Genomic DNA, 24,089 nt, shown 5'->3' on the forward strand with positions numbered 1-24,089 from the left:
TTTTCTAGCAGATGTGCAGTAATTATGTCTAACTCAACTATTGTATGACCAGCACCTATTTTACCATAGAAGCTAAATGAGCACTTCTAAAATTAAGAATAAATGTTTAGATTTGGGAAAGCTGGACTGAAGAGTGAGGAGGGATTTTGACATGAATTAAGGCTATTTTGAATAAGAGCTTTCAACCAAGACTCTACGTTTAACCAGCATTTTCTGAACCTCTACATAAAAGTGTTAGAATGGATCCAAGAACTATAGCCATCTTTCCCTATTTGCTTCTATATTAATTGACTGAGAGGATTTCAATTACAAACATATGTAGTAAGACAATTATTGTAACAATATTTGTTTTTCAGTCAGTGTGTTCAATACTGAATATTCATTTTTAAGAAATAGCTTCAGATTTTAGAACCTGTCAATTATACTTAAATCTTCTACTTCTAAGGTTTGCAAAGTGCCCAAAGTATCTATTAGGATTTCTGTTGCAGTCCTGTTTGGTCTACATATATACCTTTATCATGAACTAATATTTAAAAGTTAACAAAGCTTTGCCTACTTCAATGTGACTATGAACCCATTTCACATGTTTTCTCATCTAAACACTTTAGAGCTAAGCGATCATGTTTTCATGGATTTTTTTCACCCTGTGGTCACTTGTTAACCTAGAGGGAAATGATTAAGTTTTAATCCATCTATTGAATGGGCAATCCATATATGTTTAATAGGTGAAATGATAGGATCATGCAATTAAGCTTCAAGTTATGGCAATTATAATAGTGTTAAGAAAGAATGCTTTTAGTTTAGTTCAGGTTTCTGGTCCATCACTTGACGTTTTTGGAACATTGACCAATTCCTCAAACCTCTTTGAGTTACACTTTCCTTCTAGGTGATATGCTGATAATAATACATGTCCTCAGAAAATATATGTGCAGTAATAGTAAAACTGACTTCATATTTAAGGAACACTTGTGTGATTTAGGCCTCCCCTGATATAATTACGAATAATGAAAGTAATCATGCATAAAGCATATTAAGAATAAGAAATACTTTCATTTTTAATTTTTATACACTATTTTACTAATTATCTTCAATTTAGAAGCTAGATATTAGCCTAAGTTTCAGATGAGGGAAAGTGAGTATGAGCCATTTTTAGGCTTATACCAAAGAGACTTTTTTTTGGTCTCTTCCACATGATCACAGGCATATATATATTCCACTACCCCACCAGGAAATGAAAGACTAAGTTTTACTAATTTATTCTCTCTGCTGAGGGAAATAAGTGCCGTCAAGTACAAAGGTTATGAGATCTGTGTTTGTCATAAACCCCTGGCCCTTGTTAACTTCTTACGAGACCAAGTTCTAGTAAAACCACAACTCACCTCTGACACTCTTGATGCTCAAAAGAAAAAAAAAAAAAAAAGCAACAGCAACAGCAATTTTTATCTGAAACTAGCACCAAGAAAATCTATTTTATCCCCAAATGTGAAATGGCAAAGCGCGGCTCAATTATCTTTATGAAATTTATAAATAAATACATCTATGAACCCCTAGATGTGGTACAGGGCCAAATTCATAACTGATATATTGCCCGAGAGCTGAAGAATGGCTTAATCTTCAATTGGCTGTGTTTTCTGGCTGTAGAACATGTCAAGGAAAGGATATTTTGGAGGCCGAGGCAGGTGGGAAAGAGTACTTCGAAGTGAAATAACAAGCATCTTCATTTATGTCACTTATATCCTTAGTATATTGCACCTTTTCTGTCCAATCTAAATAAACTCCTCTCTCAGAGGAAAGACTTAAAGTTGCACTTTGATTTCCAGTCACCACAAGACAAAACCATCCAGACACCCTTGAGAGAAAAAACACAAAGCCTTCTTTGTAATTATCCAGCTTTGGTTCCAATTGCTTAGGCATCCTGCTCACTCTTCATAGGTGTTTCTCAAGTTTGAATGAATGCACACCATTTATTTTCACTGGAATTGAGGCTTCATTTATGACCATATTTGTTAAAGGGATCACTGAGCTGAATAAATCAAACCATGAAGTGTAGAGTGTGTACAGCTTGCTGTCAAGTCAGAGGCACAGGAGGCCTCCGGTGAAGTTAAACCATCGTTTAAAGATGAAAGTCCAAAAAGGCAACTGAACATTGTGCTGAAGTCTGAGGGACAGAGATCCCAGCTGGCAAATGCATGCTGGACCTCCGCATCTCCTCATCCCTTCTGCTTTAGAAATCACATCTTTTCTTCTCTCTCTATGCCACAGTCTAGGTAATTTCTTCTGTTCTGTCTTCTTTCTGTGGAGCCTCTCTTGTGCAGTATCGAATGTCATCTATGCTCCAACTACTTTCTACCTTTAGGATGTTATCCTTCACTTAGAAATGCACAATTTGGTTCCTTTGCCACTACCTCCAGCATTGGCGATGTCTTCATTCACGCCTTATCCTCATGGTAATTTCCTTAAACATTTTATACATGGCTCTTTCTTTTCACATTTTTGATAATTCCAGTATCTGAACTTCCTGGAGGGGGGTGATGGTTTCTGTGAAACTTCTCCTTCACAATGGTTTGTCTCCTGTATTGGGTAGTTTTTAATGGTTCATTCATATTTGATTGAAAATAATCGAACTATGGGCCCAGCTGGCCTCAAATGATGTTCACACCTGAATGGATGCTGGCTTAATACTTAATGCTGCCTTCCACAAGGTCTGGAGGCATTGATAGCTGTCGCAGGGCAATTTCAATGTTCCTGTCTGTTTACAATTCATCTTGATGGTATTCAGCTTTTAAAATTTTTTTTTTAAATAAAATTATAGGGCTTTCCAGGATTTTCCTTACACTATCAAGAGAATACAATGCAGTAAAAAGTAGAGAAACAGCCGAGAGGGTGACCCTCTGAATACGTAGTTTGCCGTACTGCTAGGATATTGTACATTCTTAGGACAATGGACACCCTCAGACACATAACAGGTGATGAAATGGAACATGGTGTTTAAGTGTCAGATTACTGAAATATAAATATTTGTCTTCTCACTACTTTGAAGCACAATTTAATGTCATTTTCCCCATTAGGATTTTTTTTTTTAATAGAATAAAGAAGACTTATACTCTTTGTAAGGAAACTAAAGCTTAATTAAGATGGGAGAGCCTGATTTTGAAATGAGTTTCAATTGTCTTCTTATCCTCCCAAACCGGAACACCATTTTCTTTGAAAGTCTACGATAATAGAAAATATAATGGGCAAAATATTTTTTTCTTTTTTCTTCTCTACTGCTTATTCCACTCGTCTCCTTGGATAAGTCATAATTGTTCTGAGTTTCAATTTGTCTCCATTAGAAAAGGCACAACAATGCCTTCCTTGGGCAGTTCACAGGCATGTGAGAAAATTGAAATCACAGATTTTTCTGAAACTCAAAATGACATATCAATAGAACATTTTTATTAAGATAATTTTATATAAAATTCAGTCACTTAGAAGAAGATATTGAACTTTAATTACAATGGAATTCATTTTCTGTACCAAGGGTCAGGAAGTACAAATTGGAAACCAAGTTGGTATTACTACCATGGTTGAGAATGAGAACTAAAGAACTAGCCATTGCAAGTCTCAGGTGTTTTATCAAGAATTTGGGAAATTATTTTATTCTGCAATAAATTAATTTTCACAGTTTCTTAATATTTTTAAACACAGCAAAGCACACATCAAGAAATCACGGCAATAAACTAAGCTCTCATATCATCTTTCCTAGTTTCCCAAACTGATTCATATTTTCATATTCTTGTGCACTTTGTATACAGCCATTCACTTGTATAGTTATGAAGTGGTACTTTCCTTTATCTGCTCAAAAAAAAAATCTCAAATAGTACTTTAGCAGACTAGCTTCCTGAAAGCCAGTGCTTGAGTTGAACAAAAGTCATCTCTTCAGGTTCTGACATACATTCAGACCTCAAGGTTTTACTTGATGTCTTATTTCCAACAAGGCTAAATGGAACTACACTTTCAGGATTGATTTTTGTAGTTAATTGAATTAGCATTTTAAAAACTATTTTATGTCAATCTATTCAAGTGCCTCTTATGTAAGTAAAAACATTACAGGAAAAAAAAGATCCAATTCTGGTTAATATAATTATAATAGAGCCTCATAAATATGCACTGATAATTTCATCGAAAGTTATGTTGGATATTTTACTTATATGAATTGCTAATTTCTCTAACTTTTGTAAAAAAAATTCTGGAATCTATTGTAAAGAACAGCTTTGCAAATGTGCAGTAGCATTTTTCAGCATTCCCACATAATTTAATTGTAGAGATTGCATCTAGTAGCCATAATTATCTTTTAAAAATGTTAAAAGCCATTTGCTTCACTTTAGCATTTAGCCTCAGATTGTGTATGTGTGTGTGCATACATATGTTCATATATTGCTTAATATTTATATGCAATTTGAAACATAATACATATTACATTTGTGTAGTAAGTTCTTTTTCCTTTTTCCCTTTATTTTTTGCCTTTAAAATCATTACAGGTAAAATGCAATTGCTATATAGTTATCTGATTGGTCTTAAAAAGTTGATTACTTTTGAAGTATTGATCACATTCAACATACTGTATATGCCAGATCTTGATATTAAAAAAATAGTGTTTACTCACAAAAAAATACAGCATGAAACAGTAGTGAAGCATATTATTTTTACGGCTTATAAAAATAAAAACCATTAGCATTATTTCATGAATTAATGCAATAAAAATGTTAATGTCTTTGAGTTACTGTCTTTGAGTATGAGTATGCTACACTTCTCAACATTCTCAGTAATTACATAGCTATTAATGTATTTTTTAAAATGCTTGTCCATACGAGCTTCAAATAATCAGATAACTAATATCTAAAGTTGAGTAGAAAGTTTATTAACACTCATTTTATGAGTAGATTATCACTGACAAAGCAATAGTATCCTATGTATATTACTTATTAATCTCTGATGGCTTCTTCATTTATAAAAGGCTAAAATAAGCTACAGTAAGATATTGGAAGTACTTTTAAGTCATCAAAACAAGAGTACAGGATAGTTTTCATGTTAAGTCAATATTATTGTACTTTAGTTCTTTGAAGCATATAAATTATTAATTATACATATGCCACTCATGACTGACAAGACCTTTGAACTCCCTAGAGCCACACACTATTTCCTCTGGATGTCTAAAGATCTCATAACTTACATTCATTATCATCTTACAACAGGTCTCCTCTGCTCCTGTATAAGGAGGCTGGGATCAACTAAAGACCATCTTCCACTCAATCATCATCATGAGTGGGAAATACCTGTTCTTTATCTGTAATCCCTTGCCCCTACTGATATCCTTAATTTATATTAATGACCGAATTGTTTTGAATTCGACCCTAACCTTTAAAGACCTTCTAAAAATGATTGTTTTTGCATAGTGGCTTCACTCAGTTATGCCAATTGTCTCTGAAAATTCTTTCCCAATTTAGGATACTAATTGCATGTTTTTTTTTTTTCTTAATGCATGTTTCCAAAAACAGACATTATCTGTGTTTACCATATAACAATACATATAATCAACCTTATTATATAATTTCCATAATTTTCCATAATAAAGCCTTACATTTTTTACAGCATTTTACAGTTTACACAGCACTTTCACTTAATCAGCTCACAAGCCTCTGAAACAGACAGGATAGTAATTAACTCAATTTTAATCATGAAGATATAAAGGTTCAGAGAATTAGAATGGCATCCAGGGCATAGCAAAAATGTGCTAGAACTGGCTTCTGACCCAGATTTTATAAACCACAGAACAGGGCTACTTCGTAGCACACCACACTAATACTGAAGGCCAAAGCTCAGTGACATTTTGTAATCAATAATTCAAACTCCACAGTCTCTGTTAACAGATCACATCTACACAATAAAGATAAAATGAAGCAATTATTTAGATAGTTCAGCTAAATGCTTTACCCTTCATACCAAAATCCTTCTTTTTAAATTAAATTTTAAAGCAAATATTGCTCTCTTCAGTCAATATCAGATATTCTAGTCTTATGGCTTATCAAGAATTTGCCAAATGACAATAATATATTGGCATTAATAAGGTACTTTTGGACCAGTTTTTTAACGTTGTTTCAGACATACTTCCCGATGCCCCCCATCTCTCTCTCTCCCTCTCTCTCTCTTTCTCTCACACACACACACACTCACTCACACACATGCGCACAGATACATGACCTTTTACAGTTGAACTCTGAGCCTTTACAAGCTAACATAACAATGCAAAAGTATCAGAATGCCACACACACTGGCTGTCTTGTTTTTGCTTGAAAAATTACCCCTAGAACTGTACTTCACAATGGCTGCCAAATCAGAGTCAAAAAACTCCTATTTTTCTTGAGGGCTTAACCCACTCCTCTGAAACAATTTCAATTACACTCAAAATGTAAATGTTATTACTCCTTTTTTGATCTTTTGGTATGTTGATGATTAGCTGACATCACTGCATTAGCTTTGCCTGCCAAACTTTCATACAGCATTGTATGTACACATAATATACATTATTAATAGTTTTTAAAACTGTATAACAGAAAATGAATTTCCTTCTCTATTGTCATATACACTGTGCCTCCAGCCATCCCTGACCAGAAAGAGTTAAAACGCTGAAGCTTTCTTATCAACTTTAATTAGATCAACTGTAAATAAACCTTTAGTGTTTTTAAAACAATTAGGTTAATTAAAAGTTTGTTAAGTCGATGTCAAATTAAAATTGAAAATTTGAAGATATTTATAGCTCGTGCTTAAAAACTTTAAGACATTTAGATTGTTTTTGCCTCTTGCAATATATTTAAACTTATTTTAAGCTCTCTCAGATTTTATTTTTGGATATAAGTAGCAAGTCTATTTGTAAGTTCTTTGGGCATGTGGGCCATAACACAAATATCACTCACACCTTATATAACTACACTTCTTACATGAGAATGATTGCCGGTGCCTGTTCATCATCTAGTGTATTAAATGTAATTGTGCATGAAGTTAAAATAATTTAAAACATTCTCAGAGGGCAGAGTGAAAAGGCAGCTATCATTACCTAAACAGGATTACTTCCTGTCGGTGACCTGCAGTTACCTGACCACAACAGCTCTCAGTCTGAGGTGAGAGCTTCTGGTCAAAAGAAAAGATTTACCAGCTTCATCTAATTGCTTATAGGAAGAGCTACTCATTGCCTTCACAGAGGTAGTCTTTTCTTGTCGTCCTCTTAGTTTTGGTCTGCAATACACTATTGCTTTAACATAGAAACTGACCTGTGGAACCAGAATGATAATTTAGGCTTGATCAGCAAAAGCTCACTTTCTTGATACGATTTCATTTTCATATTTTTTATGCTGACTCAAAATTATGCAGTGATAATTCAGAATTGGGGCTTGGGCACATTTCCTTGACAAGGACAGTAACAAGTAAAATGCAAACATTTTTAAGAAATTAAAGTGTTAAAAATATGCATTACTTTGTGCACCTTGGATTTCTAATGGTGCCCCCATATAGACAAATGGAAAATATTTAAATTTATTGGTTTCTGAGACTACTGTCTGCCCTTGAAATTATTAAGCCATCACTTCCCATAATGAAGTAGATCCTTTACTTTCTACTGGTAGCTCCAAGGACTTCATACCAGGGAGTATCACTGGGATCTATATTTAGTAGTGTGATAGAGCATAAATTCCTTTCATGTCATTATTTGATATTCTATTCATACCATCTTTATAATCATGAGCTTTCCTTTATAAAGCAATTTTTAGAAGTGAAATGTTGGTAAACATTTAACAACGGCTCTCCAGGAAGAACAGGTAGTGTTTGCTGATATCCATGGTTATCTAGATATTACCACAGGGCTAACTTCAACCCACCAAAATGCTATCTCTAGAAGAGGGGTTGAGAAGAGATGTAGGTCACTAGTTCTTGGCAGTTGTTTCTAGCTGGTTCTGGTATACCACTGAATTTTAATAACTAGCTAACAGGTGTTTATATAAATGTTTTTGGAGAATCTCCTAACTAAGTTTAGCATTGATTTTATCAATCAACTATTTCAGTGTCTCTCTCAAGTACTATGGAGATAATCATATCTAGCTTTCAATTTCAGAAGAAAAAAACTAAAATAACCAATCTACTCCCATCACAGGTAAGCTTAGCTAAAGTATTTCCTATAAATTTCATCTAAATTGGGAACATTCCTTCAGCCATCTTAAACATTTTTAAAAATACCATGAATCAGTTTTAATGGTGCATTGATGTAATTGTTCACACATAAAAGAGCAGGTGGATATATGCAAGAATTTCAAATCTTTATTTAAATTTGAGCTTTTCCTTTCCCAATCTGTGACCGGCAAATATGAAAAAAAAAAAAAAAAACAAGAAAAAATATATACTTAAAAACAAGAAAAAGCAAGGTGAATGATGTGATGTTTCTTTTCTGAAATACATTCAAACCTCCATTTAGTGATATGTGCAACAATCAGCAGTTTTGACATCATAATCCAAATGTACTGAACTATTTTATCTTCCTGCAGACAACAAGGGGATTATTACAAAACTGTTTTCTCAGCACCTTGCTGATTTAACACCTATATAATTCCTGAACCGCACTCTGCTTTTATTGAATTGGGTAAGTGTATGGTGTATTTTTTTTTTATTTGAAAAACTTACATTGACTTACAGTCACGAACAGAACCTTTTACTGTTACGAGTTTTTCATATATATGCATATTAATCCAGCAAGAAGCAGATCTATCTAGTCCTGAAACAATGTTTACAGAACTTTATTCAAATGAAAGGACTGTAGATAATCATTTATTGAATTATTTATTTTGATTAAGCTAAGGGCCACTTTCATGTACTTTATTTCTAAAGAGGAGCTACAGGTTTACAAAATCCTAGTTTCTCCTTATGTAATCAAAATATTGATATTCTGATTCCAGTGTTTGTCTTTCAGAAAGAAGCACTTTTAAAATGTAATCTCCTTTAACAGTAGTCTACTACTTATAGATTTATCAGGAACCCAATAAATTATTTCTCAAAGGAGAATTGAAAGAAAAAAATCATTCTTATTGAAATATATGCACATTAAACTGGTACTATTCTAAGAAAAAATGATTGGTGGAAATATTATTTTAGTCGTAAGTTTCTTATTCTGAGAATCCCATCTCAAACTTAAACACGTGATCACTGGACACTGCTTTTCTCATTTGGCACATCTAAACCAGTACAGAAATCCTGCCTTACCTGGTTAATTCTTGAGGAACAAATTTGCATTAAAATTTAAAGATTTTTTTTGAAATTTATAACATTCCATTGTTTAAGATATAGTAAACAAAACAAAACAAAACAAAACAAAAAAAACAACCCAGCCTTTTACTCAGTATGTTTACAGCAAACGAGGCTGGGGAAAACAAATTCTCAAAAGTCTTTGGAGCATAAATAAATCTTGCATCAAAACAAAAAATCTCAATTCTCTCTGAAATCTTTCTAAGTTACAAAGATTTTATTCCACTGTTTGTTTGGTACATTCTAATGGCTCAGATGAACAACTTCTATGTCCTTGTAGCTGTGTTCCTCTCTGATATATGAACTACAACAGGGCTCAACTGCTCTACTATTTTTTTCTCCATTTCCATGCTTCATTTCCTTCATGTGGCTCAGACTGGAGAAAAATCAGCATGTTCTGACGAGCTTAATGCTATGAGGCAGTCAGATGGACCTGAATTTAGTGGAGACTGGAACTCCAAAATAAATATAACACCATGTGTCAAATAAAAAAAGAAAAGATAGTCTCCTGTATAAATCAGAAGAGATAATACAAATCAATGAATAGACAGCAACTTTTTTCATACCTATGCAAGCATCTCAAAACGACTGCAAACTTTAAGAATGATTTACCTTTTTCTTATTTGGAACACTTCACAATTTATTGGCTAAACAATGGTTTATGTTGCCTTAAACCAAATTTTATTGGCTTGTATTGGAGGATTGGGGAGGATTTTCTAAGAATTTATATATTGCTAAATGAAATATATTTGCTAACCAACAGCAATAAAATTCTGCTGGATTCTATAATCTAACAAGCTAAAAGCATCACTGGAAATTAAATTTGTCCCAAGTTTTGATATGCAGGAAGTTCCAGGACTTTTCAACGGCACATCGTGTTCTATTCTTCTCACTGGCAGGTACCGTGAAGGTATGTACAGGGCACGCTTGGTTCACGGACAACACAGGGCACTACTTACTCATAGAGGTTAGGTGCTTTGCAGGTATCTGAGAGTTGCTATCTATTCACAAACCACTGAGCATTTCGTTTTATCAAAAAGCCTTCAAATGCTCAGAGTCTGTGGTCAGTGCAGTCCCTTGGATAAGTCTAATGAAGATATGCTTCACCAAGGCAGAAACCGAAACAGTTAAAAATGGAGAAGTATTTACAACCGTTTTCTCTAGTAAGTCGAGTTCTTGTTTTCTGTATGGAGTGGGTTTATTTTTTATTTTTTTGTTATTTATTTATTTTTTTTTGCTTTGACTTTTTCTTCAGTACATTTTCAAATGAGGGTTCCAGGGCTATGAGTACAAACTCTCCTGGCCGGTTCCATACATATCTGCAAGTCGTTTAAAGCGAGGCCCCCAGTCACTTAGGTAGTCATAATTCTGATCAGAGTTTGAGCTGATGGAATCTAAGGAGCTGAGTGATTCAGCCACTGAGCCATTTCCTTCAAATGCGTACGTCTGCAAGGAATCATAGGGGGGAGCACAGGGATCGACATCTGCTTCTTTCAGTCGTTCCCAAATAAATTCCCGAAAAATGACATTATCTGGGATGCTTTTAAAAGTTGGTCGACTCAAGAACTGAATTTCTGGAGTCACATCCCTCCGGGTCTTGGTATCTCTGATGACGTTGAGATTTCTGAGCGCGGCCATGTCAAAAGCTTCTGTGTCTTCCTCTCCCCCACCTTCGTCGTCGTATCTCACGATATTTTCTCTGATGTCTCTCTCCTCATCAAAAATGAGAGGCTCTTTTTTCCGTCTTCTCATGGTGACAATCAGGAGGATCAGCACTAAAACCAGGAGACAGGAAAGGGAAAGTTTCAGTAAATCACCACGGACTGCCCCTCATCCCAGTGATATCAGGCCTATGATCTTAGAGATTTCCTCAGCTTTGAGGGGAAGTGAATGGGCCACCCACCTGCATGGGAATTCATGTGCTAAAATGCCTTTAAAATAGGACACTTTTATACATCAAGAAAGCCTTTCCCACACCTGTTTGAACTGATGTCTCCCTCTTCGCGGCCAAAGTATTTGTTAGAGCAAATTGAAGGGCCAGTTCAGCATAAATATAATAATTTCAAAGCTAGGCAACACAAAGGGTTTTTTTTTTTTTTTGAACTCCTTAATTGCTGGAAAGGCAAAATGACATTCATAAATGTTTCAGGTCGAATCTAACAACTGCAATTTCAGAAGGAAATGGATTTCAGCATTTGGTCAGGTTCTTTGAAGAAATGCCCATCCTTGTCTAAGAAACTCCAGTGTTAAATAAAATCCAGTACATCAGGCCATATACGAAGATTAAAAGCTCAGTTTCTATAGAAAACGGAGTCTCACGTTCAGTATGAATTACTGAACTTGGTCTTTACACGTTATACCTGGAGAGAGATTATAGGTTGTAAGATTTTCAGCTGAGCCCCTCCTCCCCCCCCAAAAAAAAGATTTGTCAAAATTAATTAATAATAAAGCACATGTTTGCATGGAAAGCAGAGGACACCAGATACACTGGGTATTGCTAGAGTTGAACCCATCTGAATTTACTCTTTGTATTTTTTAATAAGTACACACTCCTAAGAAATACTCTGCTCCACTCAGGCTATAAGTGACTGAATGCTAGCTGAATTGGGAACATATCAGATTTCATGGGCACTTGAATTAAGTTATAAAAAAGGTATTCTTCAATTTTAGGATTCAAAATATCTAAAGATTTATCTTTAATTACCTTCTATGACATGAGCCAATTTTTTTCTTGAACATCTAAAAGGCCCAAGGGAATCATTACTCTCTGCCTATTTTTTTTTGAAAGACACTTGAAATATTTATATTTAAAATATCTTTAAGGTTTTACTTTGGCATTAAGAATGCACTTGAAAATAAAAAAACATAAAGCCAAGAAGGACATCACTCTAATTCAGAGTAACTAAAAGCAATGACTAGGGTAGACTTACTCCATCCTCTACATCAATCTGCCAAAAAAAATCCAAGCACTTACTTAAGTAAGGCCTTTTCTGGTGTGGTATTCTGGCATGGACCTTGAAAATAAATATACAGCTTTGCTGTCAAAATGGCCTTGGACAAAAGTCTAGCCTTTTCACGTAATAGCTGTGTGATCCTGGGCAAGTAACTCAAACTGATGAAGCCTAGCCACATATGATAATTTTAGACCATGTTCCCAGAATAAATTGCAGAGATAGGGGAATAATGTAAGTAGAGTTAACAGAGTGCCAAGTGCTTGTTTGTGTGCCAAAGAGAAATTTTCATTGTTATCCTCTGGCCAACCATGAACTTCAACTCAAGATTTCTCCTCTGACCCAAGAAAAACAATGAAATTAGGTAACAAGCCAAGTAGGAGTAGCAGCAAATATATTGCAAGGCATGTGCCCTACAGATTAAATGAGAGAAAAGGCAGTAAGGTGAAAAATGAAGGTCTGCAAACAGGACCTATCATTTGGCCCTCAGAAGAGTTCTCTGGGCATGTTCCTGTTTGACGGTTGTCTTGGCATGTGAAACAACCTGCCTATGTTCAACGAAATAAAATGCAATAGGTAGCAATTAAGTCTACCACTTGCCTCAAAGCCTTAGCACTGTCTAGAACACTATGAGCCTGGTGCTTCTGTAGAAGATAATTGAGCTACAAGCTGAGAGCTCAAGTGACAATTTGCTAGTTCAAAGAAGGACACGCCAGTAAATTTTAAGACATATGGATGAATAACATTTTGGATTTATGTATAAATTTAGCTTCTGAAACTTTTTACATAGTTCTCCCTTCCCCCCAAATAAAAGTAACTGCAAAAGAAAGAAAAAGGGTCCAAATAATACTTCTTGAGAAGTCAGAGAAAATGGAAAGGGGAGTATTAGAATCATGATGAGTGGATAGGTGGAGGTAGGAATATGACAAATCTGTCACACATACTGGAAGCAGAATTGAGGGGGAGCAAATATCTAACCAAGTGCAAGAGAATGTAAGAAACGAATGGGCATTAAAGTGAATGAGGCTATGAAGAGGGTAAGAATTATGTAATGATTAGATGCTATTTTAATTTAAATCATTACTTAGCCAAAATATTTCAAAATTCTCAATTCTCTTTCCTTCATATAATTACAATAAATCTTGTCACTTAAAATATAATATGTAATGATTGTTTTATGTATTTTTCTGCTTTATTTGTCATTTTTATTTTAACATATAAAACAATCCCTTCTTATGTTCTGTTGTAAATGTATTTTCGTGCTACTGGTATACTTACTTTTTGACAGTCAAGTATAGTGCTCAGTAAAAGTGAAACATGAGAGAACCCATAGGTGTGTCAGCCCATAGGTTCAGTACCTATTAAGGATATTAATATCTTATAGAGTTTATTTTATTTCTCAATCTTGCCTGCAGCTATAAAAAATGAAGTATTTTAGAAGGTTAGAAAATTTAACATTTCAATGACTTAGGAGAATATTAATTTCTAAGTACATGAGCACATATAAAAAATAAAATTTAACCTTTACGTAGAACAAGTATTAAGTGCTCTTCAGGGTCTATGGAGATAATCCCTGTATTAAAAAGAATATTTTCTGCTTAAGTAAGCACAAGATTATATAGTTTAAGAGGCTTTTCTCATATGTCTTTCCTGTCATGTGGATGATATTTCTGAGAGGAGAAAGAAGAGATTTATTCTAGACACATGGCACTTAAAATACGTTGGTTGTTCATGAATTTATACATATGTTTGAAAAATCTGTGTCAACCATTTATTACATGCATTTGGTATGATGATATAATGTTGCACACAGAAGCAGGCAAAGCTCACTTCCTTATGGAACTTGTAATGAAATTAGCAGACAGATAGTAATCAAATAATGAGACACTGAATTTAAAAGTAGAACTGTGAGAATTATTCCAAAAGAGGGAAATGAAATGTGATCTATTAGAGATCTACAGTAGAAAAAAACAGGTCCACACAAGGCAGATGTATGTAAGATTTATGTTCCTGAAGGCTGAGGCTAGGATGAGGGTGGAGAGGCGATATGGAAGATTATTCTTGGCACAATCAAGTAGTGGGCAAAGGTTGGAGCCCACAAGACTGGGGAGTAAAGATAGCGATGGGAGATAACCAATGTGGTTTAAGGATTTCACGATATGATCATATTTGTTTCTCAAAAAAAAAAATCTGAATGGACTCAGGATAGGAAGGAGGAAAGAGAAGGTGTTAGGAAAGCAATTAGAGCAGCAAAAACATACTGTTAAATTTCTGGTTTTAGGATTCAGTTCTTTAACTTACGATTCAACATTTTTGAGTATTCCAGTTATATAGGCAATAGTGCTGGTTATTGGCAAAATCATAAGAGAGGATCCCTCAATACAAGCACCTCAAACATGGTAGCTATATATTTCCAAAAAAAAACAAACAAAAAGAGATAAACATAGTATAAATTATAATGCAATTCACTGTGAGGAAATACAGACATACAGGTGCAAAGAAGTATGTAGCCCAGAAGACTACCCTTCTCCCAAACTGAAAGAAAGAAAAGAGAAAATAAAGAAAAACACAGATGTGTAAAACACATAGCATACTACAAATTAGTGGACCCTTATATTCTCAACATCCTGTAGTCTGTGACAGATACTTATCCATTTTTATATAATAGTCTTGAAAGTATTTCAGTGCCACCTAACACTTCCTAGAGCTTAACACAGCATTATTAGCCCCTACAAATAAGAATTCCCCTCTCCAATAAACTTCCACCATCAGTTGTCTTATTTCCTTAAAGACAGCAGACACTTTAAAAGTCATCCAGGTTTGCTCTAGAAGCACTTAGAGTGTATTCTCAGCTGCTGAATTCAACACCTCATTGTCATCCCGAATCCTTTGCACTGGATTTTCTAAGCCTAAAAATGTCTGAATTCTCAATGCTCAGTTTCGTTCCTGGAATTAGGCAGAGTTCTGCAGATGTGGTACAAATTGGTGCCACTGCTAGATAAGCCTACTTATATTAAAGAAAAACTATTTTCCTTATTTCCAATTTTGAGTGAAGTTCATTTAAAACCACTCAGTCATGTGAACTACCATCGAACCAGTATTTTTTTTTCCATCGTAAAACTCTATAAAAGGTTCTTGCTTTAAATCAAATTGCAAGACCTTATACCTGTTAAGTATCACTTTGTTAAGTTTAACCTATTGTTTAAAGACTCACCAAAAATTAAAGTCAAAATTTCTTTTAATTCAACATTTTTTTACCGGGCATTGACTTTCTACAACTGTAATCCTGGTTGGTGGTCGGTGATTTTATTACCTATGGATGTGTCTTGAGCACAAAAAGCAATACATGACAGTAAATATGCACTCAACAAATATTTGTTAAATAAGGTAGGAGTTGGAGATATGCAGATAACTCTTGCCATTATGAAGTTTAATATTTTATATAAGAAAAAATAATTTTTATATAATAGATTATTTAGCAATACAACATATGCTATGTAAATATTTAAGGGAAGGTATGCTTTGGCCAGGATACTCAGAAAGAGTCTCACAAAAGAAATGACATGGAGGTAAGACTTGAAGGATAAGCCACTATCACCTCAAAACACTACTTTCTCTATGGTCTCTATGAATAATCAGAATTTATTACTCAATGAAATGGTGGTCTAATCTTCACTACCCAACATGGTAGCCACTAGCCACATGTGGCTATCGAGCTTTTGAAGTGTGTCTATCCCTATTTGAAACATGAATTGCGATGTGCTTTTAGTGATGTAAGACAATTTTTTTTTAAGATTTTATTTGTTTATTCATGAGAGACACAGAGAAAGAGAGAGAGAGAGAGAGAGAGAGAGAGGCAGAGACACAGGCAGAGGGAGAAGCAGGCTCCATGCAGGGAACCCGACATGGGATTCGATCCTGAGTCTCCAGGATCACGCCCTGGGCTGAAGGCTGCACTAAACCACTGAGCCACCCGGGCTGCCCTCAAGACAATTGTTAAAGTAAAATAGATTTTTATTGATTACTTGTTAAAATTATAATAGCATATATTGGATTAAATATGTTATTAGAATTTATTTCAATTGTTTCTTTTTAAAAGCTTTGCTAATGAGGCTACCTGAAATTTTAAAATTACATATGTGGTTTGCACTTGTGAATTATATTTCTTTGGATGAACTGAAAGATTAAAAAATACTAGAAAAATCTTAATTGCGTATGATCTTAAGGTGTACTACTATAAAATTTTATTGCCAAGTGACATATCGAACAGCAAAACAACTATTATACTACAATTATTACTGTGTCTATTAAGGTACAACTGAAAATGACTTATTCTAACTTAAAAATCTGCTAGTACAGTCTGTATTCAAGTTCAGCAAATTTATTATAAATGATTATTCACATCCACATGCAAGGAGAGCTTAGCCCTTCGATAACTTTTTTTTTAACTTTTCACTGTCTTTTGATCCTGCTGATTTTCATAAATCTTACTAAAATCTGTTACGTTTTCTCCATTTGGTACTAATTTAGTTTCACTAATTTTCTTTTAATTTTGAAATTGAACTTTGGTGGCTTCAGATCAGAAACAACCATGAGAGAGAAACATCTCAACTTCTTTCAGTGTCACTTCCAAATTCCCACCACTCTCGCCATGCCTCGAGCTACATCAGAGTTCCATACTCTCACCAAAAAACAGGTCATTATTTTCTAATCAATAACTTATCTTCAACTACACTTGATTTTACTGACTTTTTTTTTTTTTGTAAAAATAGCCTATTTCACATTTCCATAGTCTTATCTTTATTGCCCCCAAACCAGAGAATCTGAGTTTTTCTGTTACTCCTCTGAGAATAAAGTCTGTCAAGACCATTGTGTGGTCTTGACATCTGCCCAATCCAATGAGTACTAGTCAGCCCTGAGTTTACATGGCATATCTATTATATTTGACACAGAACTTCAATGACAGAACATGATATGGGTGAGTTTTCTTGAATTAATAGAATATTACAGGAATTCTTACAATTAAAAAAAAAGTTTCACTGTCTCCTCTTAAATCATGGTCTGGTGGCTGCTCTTGTCTAGGTAATACTTAGGGTAAATCTTCCTCAAAATCTGTACTTGGCTTCTTCTTTTCATGCAACAGTCTTTCTATATGAGCTCAATGAAACCCAAGAATTCAACTACTTTCTATAAATGGCAATTGGTGAGGTCTCTGGCATATAAATCTCCCATATATCTCTCTGAATAAATCATGCCATATTCATAAATGACTATTCATCATTTTACTTATAATAAAAGCATATGGACTGCTCAGAATATAGTAAATAATATATGGCAATTATAATTTTAACTGTTACTATCATTTATTTTACTGTAATAACTTTTTGCCTTAATGTCTATTTCCAGATTTAAACCCATTAAGTTTAATCTGTTTTAAAACTTGCATTCTTTTCTCAAAAGAATACCAAACCAGAAACTTCCAGGTCATCTTTCATTCTAACTTCACTTCCTCCTTATATTTATTTCTTGCTCATCTACCTTAATGAACCAACTATTATACAGCATAACCCCTGGAGTGTATCTCAAATCCCTTCTCTAAACCCACATTGCACTGAATCTTTGCTTCTATTTACTGAATATGTCAGCTTAGACAGGATATTTTACTTTGCTTTGGCTCAGTTTCCCCTTCTCCAAAATGGAGATAATAGAACTTAACTCAGAAACTATCTGAAGGTAACTTTATAAAGATTGAGTTTACACATTTATAAAGTTTTAAAATATATGCAGATAATAAACACAATAATAGGTCATATATCATAAACTTCTACAATAAAATCTTAAGCAATACAGTTTCTATTTCTCTGGGTCTTGATAAAATTTGAATCATACAATGGATACACAAAAAGAAACAAATTTCACCTTGTACTCACATGTGATTTTTGACAATTCCCTGTTAATTTAGTTATCTAGATATCTATGCTATTCAATTTATTGGATGGTAATAGAGACAGCAGAACTCTTCTAGAGAAGCTTAAAGTATGTGGCAAAGACAGGAAAATGAACAGAATGTGATAAATACTATTCACAAATCATTCCAAAATATTTCTCCTCCTTTATTCACTATATTAGGCCCTGAGAATACACTGGTTTAAAAAGAGAAAGATTAAGATTAGTACTTTCAAGGTGCTCTTCAATTTGAGCAGAGCAAATAAATATGTTTACAAACTGTGATAACTGACACAAAAGAAACCCACAGGTTTCATGATGAAGAATTGCAGGTGTTGGTATATAGCATGCCCTGGGCACCCTTGGCCCATGCCCACTCCAGCTTCAACTCTTTGGCCAGGGTATCCCAAGCATGGCATGCCCAGGGACCCCTCTAGATCACATATGGTCTAACTCTAGCTCCAGCATCCCACTAAGGCAGCCCCAGCATTGTGCCCAGGATCCCTAGCTTCTCAGACAAGCAAAAATAAAGGAGTTCATCACCACTACACCAAACTTCCAAAAAAAGTTAAAATGTCCTCTGTAAGTGGAAAAGGCCATAATTAAAGATATTTCACTAGTAAAGGCAAATATATAACAAAAGGCAGTAGACTAGCCGCTTAAAAATCTAGTATGAAAAATGTAAAAACCCAAAAAAGATGTAAATTATGGTATCAGCAACATAAAAATGTGTGTGAAGGGAGTACAAATGTAGTACTTGTAGAATACATTGGAAATTAAGTGATTATCAGCTTAAAACAGACTGCAATATTTATAATGTTGGTATAAGTGTACCTCATGGTAACCAAAACCAAACCTGCAAAAGAACCTAACAGACCAAAAACCTACAACATATACAAAAAAGAAAGGAACCCAAAAATAACAATAAAATCATCAAACTACAAGAAATCAAGAGAACTACAAAACCATGCAGAAGACAATAGCAATAAGTATATACCTATTAATACATTTTAAATGTAAATGGACAAAATGATCCAATCAAAAGGCATAGGGTGGCTGGATGGATAAAACAAGACCCATCTATATGCTGCTTTTAAGAGTCTCACTTAGCTCTAAAGACACATGCAGATTGAAAGTGAAAGGATGGAAAAAATATTCCATGGAAATGGAAATAAAGCTGGAGTAGCAGTACTCATCAGCTAAAATACACTTTAAAACAAAGAATGTGACTCCAAGAAGACAATGTAACGTTTGTAAATGTCTATGCACCCAGCATATGAACATGTAAATATATAAAGCAAATTTTATCAGATATAAAGGGAAAAACTGACAGTAATACAAAATAGAATACCCTACCTGAATCAATGAAATGGATCATCAGACTGAAAATCAATAAGAAAAACAATGGCCTTAAACACCACATTAGACCAAATGGGCTTAACAGATATATAGAGAACATTTCATCTAAAATCTTCAGACTTTTTTTTAAGTGCACACTGAACATTCTCCAGAATACATCACATGTTAAGCCACTAACTACAATAAATTAAAAAAGATTGAAATTATATCAAGTATCTTTTCACCCACTATATATGAAACTAGAAATTCATTAAAGAAGATAACTAGAAAAATAAAATGTGGAGAACTACGCATGCTACTAAACAATGTGTCAATAAAGAAATCAAAGTGGAAATAAATACCTTGAGATAAATGCAAATGAAAACACAACTTTTCAAAATCTATAGAATATAGCAAAAGCAGTTCTAAACGAAAAGTTTATAGTGCTACAGGCCTACCTCAAGTAAAATCTCAAATAAGCCATTTAACCTTACACCTAAGAGAAAATAAACAAATTCAAAAATTAGAAATAATCTTAGTGGAAATACATTAAATAGAGACTTAAAAAATAGAAAAGATCAGGCAGCTCCGGTGGCACAGCGGTTTAGCGCCGCCTGCAGCCCGGGGTGAGATCCTCGAGACCCGGATCAAGTCCCACGTCAGGCTCCCTGCATGGAGCCTGCTTCTCCCTCTGCCTGTGTCTTTGCCTCTCTCTCTCTCTCTCTCTCTCTCTCTCTCTTTCTCTCTATGAATAAATAAATAAAATATTTAAAAAAATAGAAAAGATCAATGTGGAACTAAGAGCTGTTTTTTTGAAAAGATAAAACCATTAACCTCTAGCCAGAGGTTTCAAGAGAAAAAGAGAATCTATACAAATAAAATTAAAAATAGAAGTCACACTGATAGGGACGCCTGGATAGCTCATCTGCCTTTGGCTCAGGGCCTGATCCCGGATTTCCGGGATCGAGTCCTACATCGGGCTCCTTGTATGAAGCCTGCTTCTCCTCCCTCTGCCTGTGTCTCTGCCTCTCTTTCTGTGTCTCTCATGAATAAATAAATAAAATCTTAAAAAAGAGAAGTTAAACTGATATTACAGAAATATAAAGGGTCATAATAGACAACTATAATTATACACCAACAAACTGGACAACCTAGAAAAAATGATAAATTCCTAGAAACACAACCTTTCAAGATTGAATTTTGAAGAAATAGAAAATGTGAATAGGCCAATTACAAGTAATGACATTGGATCAGTAATTTAAAAACTCTCCAAAAAATAAAGAGGAAGGAATGTTTCCAAATACTTTTTACAAGGTCAGCATTACCCGGATACCAAAACCAAAGGCATCAAAAGAAAAAAAAATTACAGGCCGATACTGCTGAAGAAGATAGGTACAAAAATTCTCAACAAAGTATTAGCAAACCAAATTCAACAATACATTAAAGGAACTATACTGCATGGGGCACCTGGGTGGCTCAGTTGGTTTATAGTTCTTGATTTCAGCTCAGGTCATGATCTCCGGATCCTGGAATCAAGACCTGTGTTGGGCTCCCAGCTCAGGGGGGAGCCTCCTTATCTTCCTTTCCTTCTGCCCCTCACCCTGCTTGCTCTTTCTTTTTTCCTCTCTCTCTTAAATAAACCTTAAAAAAACCATACAAAATAACTATACCCCATGATTATGTGGAATTTATGCCAAAGATGGTTCAACATCTGCAAATTAATTAACATTACATACCACATTAACAAAAATGAAGGCCAAAAATCATATGATCATCTCAGTAGATGAAGAAAAAGCATCTGACAGAGCTCAAGATCCACTTGTGATAAAAGCCCAAAAAAGTAAGTACAAAAGAACTACACCTCAACATAGGAAAGGTCATAGATGACAAATATACAGCTAACATCATACTCAAGGGTGAAAAACTAAAAGATTTTCCTCTAAAATCAGGAACAAGACAAGAATGCTCACTCTTGCCACTTTTATTCAATATGGTACAAGAATCCCTAGCCACAGCAATTAGGCAAGAAAAAAAAAGGCATTTAAATTGGAAAAGAATTAAATTGTCACTATTTATAGAGCATGTCCTGTATTTGTGTGTATAGAGCATGTTTCTGTATACAGAAAACCCCAGACTCTACCAAAAACTACCAGAATAAATGAATTCAGTAAAAGTCACAGATAACAAAATTAACATGTAGAAATAGGCTGCATTTCTATACACTAATAACAAGCTATTAAGAAAGTAATCACATTTACAACTTCATCAAAAAAAAAATACCTAGGAATATGGGCAGCCCAGGTGGCTCAGCTTAGCACCACCTTCAGCCCAGGGCTTGATCAGACCCGGAATCGAGTCCCACATTGGGCTCCCTGCAAGGAGCTTGCTTCTCCCTCTGCCTGTGTCTCTGCCTCTCTCTCTCTCTGTGTGTGTGTCTCTCATGAATAAATAAATAAAATCTTAAAAATAAAATAAAAATACTATCCAAAGCAAATTACAGATTCAATGTAATTGCCTCAAGTTACCAACGTTATTTTTCACAAAATTACAACAAGAAATCCTAAAATGTTTGTGAAACCTCAAAAGACCCCAAATAGTAAAAGCAATCCTGAGAAAGAACAAAGATAGAGGTATCATGCTCCCTGGTTTCAACTATACTACAGAGCTATATTAATCAAAGCAGTATGATACTGGCACAAAAAACACATAACAATGGAATAGAAGAAAGAACCCAGAAATAAGCGTATACAAACTGAAACAGACTCATGACAAAGTTGGCATGAATATACAACAGGGAAAAACCATCTTTTCAGTAAATGGTGTTGGGAAAGCCTGACCACTTTCTTATATAATAAACAAAAATAAACTCAAAATAGATTAAAGACTTAAATGTAAGAACTGAAATCATAAATCTCCCAGAAGAAAATATTGTATGCTGTTTGACATTGATCTTAGCAATATTTTTTTGGACCAGTCTCCTTAGGCAAGGGAAATGAAAGCTAATAGAAGCAACTGAGAATATATCAAAGTTTTTGCACAGTGAAGGACAATGTCAACAGATGAAAAGGCAACTTATTGAATGGGAGAAGATATTTGCTCATCATATATTTGATAAGAGGTTAAAATGGAAAATACATGAAGATCTTACACACCTTAATATAAAAAACAAACGAGCAAACAACCCATTAAAATGGGTAGAAAACTTAAATAGTAATTATTCCAAAGAATACATACAGACAGCCAACAGGAACATGAAAAGATGCTTAACATCACTCATCACCAGGAAAATGCCATTCAAACTGTAAGATTATCTCACACCTGTCAGATTGGCAATTGTCAAAAATATGAAAAATACTGTGTTGCCATGGATGTAGGGAAAAGAAAACCTTGCACACTCTTGGTAGGAATGTAAATTGGTATAGCCAACTGTGGAAAACAATATGGAGATTCCCCAAAAGGTGAAAACTACCATAAGATCGAGTAATTCCACTTCTGAGTGTTTATCCAAAGAAAATGAAAGCAACAAATCAAAGAGGTATATGTTTTGAGTAACCTCCATACAGTGTGTACGCCATATATATACATGTATATGTATATATACACCTGTCTACACACAATGGAATACTACTCAGCCACAGAAATAATGAAATCTTGTCACTTGCAACAACATGGATGGGTCTAGAATGTATTATGCTAAGTGAAATATCTCAGAGAAAAACAAGTACTGAATGATTTCACTTATATGTAGAATCTAAAAAACAAATTGAAACAGACTCATAGGAAACAAACTGTGTACTACCAGAGTGGAGAGTGAGGGGGAGGTGGGCAAAATAGGTGAAGGAGACTAAGTGATATAATTCTTCAGTTCTAAAATAAAACATGGGAATGTAATGTAAGGGAATATAGTCAATTTTGTAGCAAATTTGTATGGTGATATATAGTAACTAGATTTATAGTGGGGATCATTTCATATGAAAATGTCAAATCGCTATAAGGTACACCTCAAATTAATAGGATATTGTATGTCAAGTATACTTCAATTAAAAAAACAAAGAATTGTGGTTGTGAAAAATGTTTAATCGGTAGGTAAGACATCCCCTCTGAGAAGGTAACACTGAAGCTGGTCATAAAGGTAGTGTGAGCACACCAGGTGAAGGGATTCAGGAAGAATCTTCCAGCAACAGGGTGGCATCTTTCAGACTAATGGAAAGGCAGCTGTGTGGCTCTTCCTACAGGATGAGTGAAGGATTAGACAGCCTGATACCTTCAAGAGGTGAGCAGGTGTCAGAACATGTCTTGCTTTGTGGGCCATGAGAACCATTTGGATTTTTATATAAGTACATTTGGTGCTTCTGAAATGTCTCAAGCAAAGCAATAATTTATGTTTTAAAAAGTGAAATGATAGGAAAAATACAGGGGTACTAGTGCAGTCTGGTGATCAAAGACAGATGTCATTGGAAGTGACATCTAAGCTAAGATCTAAGGATGAGAGAATTCAACTTGTCATTTTGTCTGGATCTATGTGCTGTA

General features: G+C 34.5%; 1 protein-coding gene across 5 annotated transcripts in view; it reads right to left on the reverse strand.

Moving 5' to 3' along the window:
- Positions 1-3,413: 3,413 nt before the first annotated feature.
- The window catches only part of CDH7 (cadherin 7), a 125,040-nt gene continuing 104,364 nt past the window's right edge, over positions 3,414-24,089 (reverse strand). For all 5 annotated transcript variants that reach the window (XM_025422064.3, XM_025422065.3, XM_035707258.2 and 2 more), the window contains one exon: positions 3,414-11,099. In XM_025422064.3, coding sequence (XP_025277849.1) covers positions 10,606-11,099 — 494 coding nt within the window. In that variant the 3' untranslated portion in view covers positions 3,414-10,605. The remainder of the gene's footprint in view (positions 11,100-24,089) is intronic.

This window comes from Canis lupus, chromosome 1, assembly GCF_003254725.2.
Source record: "Canis lupus dingo isolate Sandy chromosome 1, ASM325472v2, whole genome shotgun sequence".
NCBI lineage: Eukaryota > Metazoa > Chordata > Mammalia > Carnivora > Canidae > Canis > Canis lupus.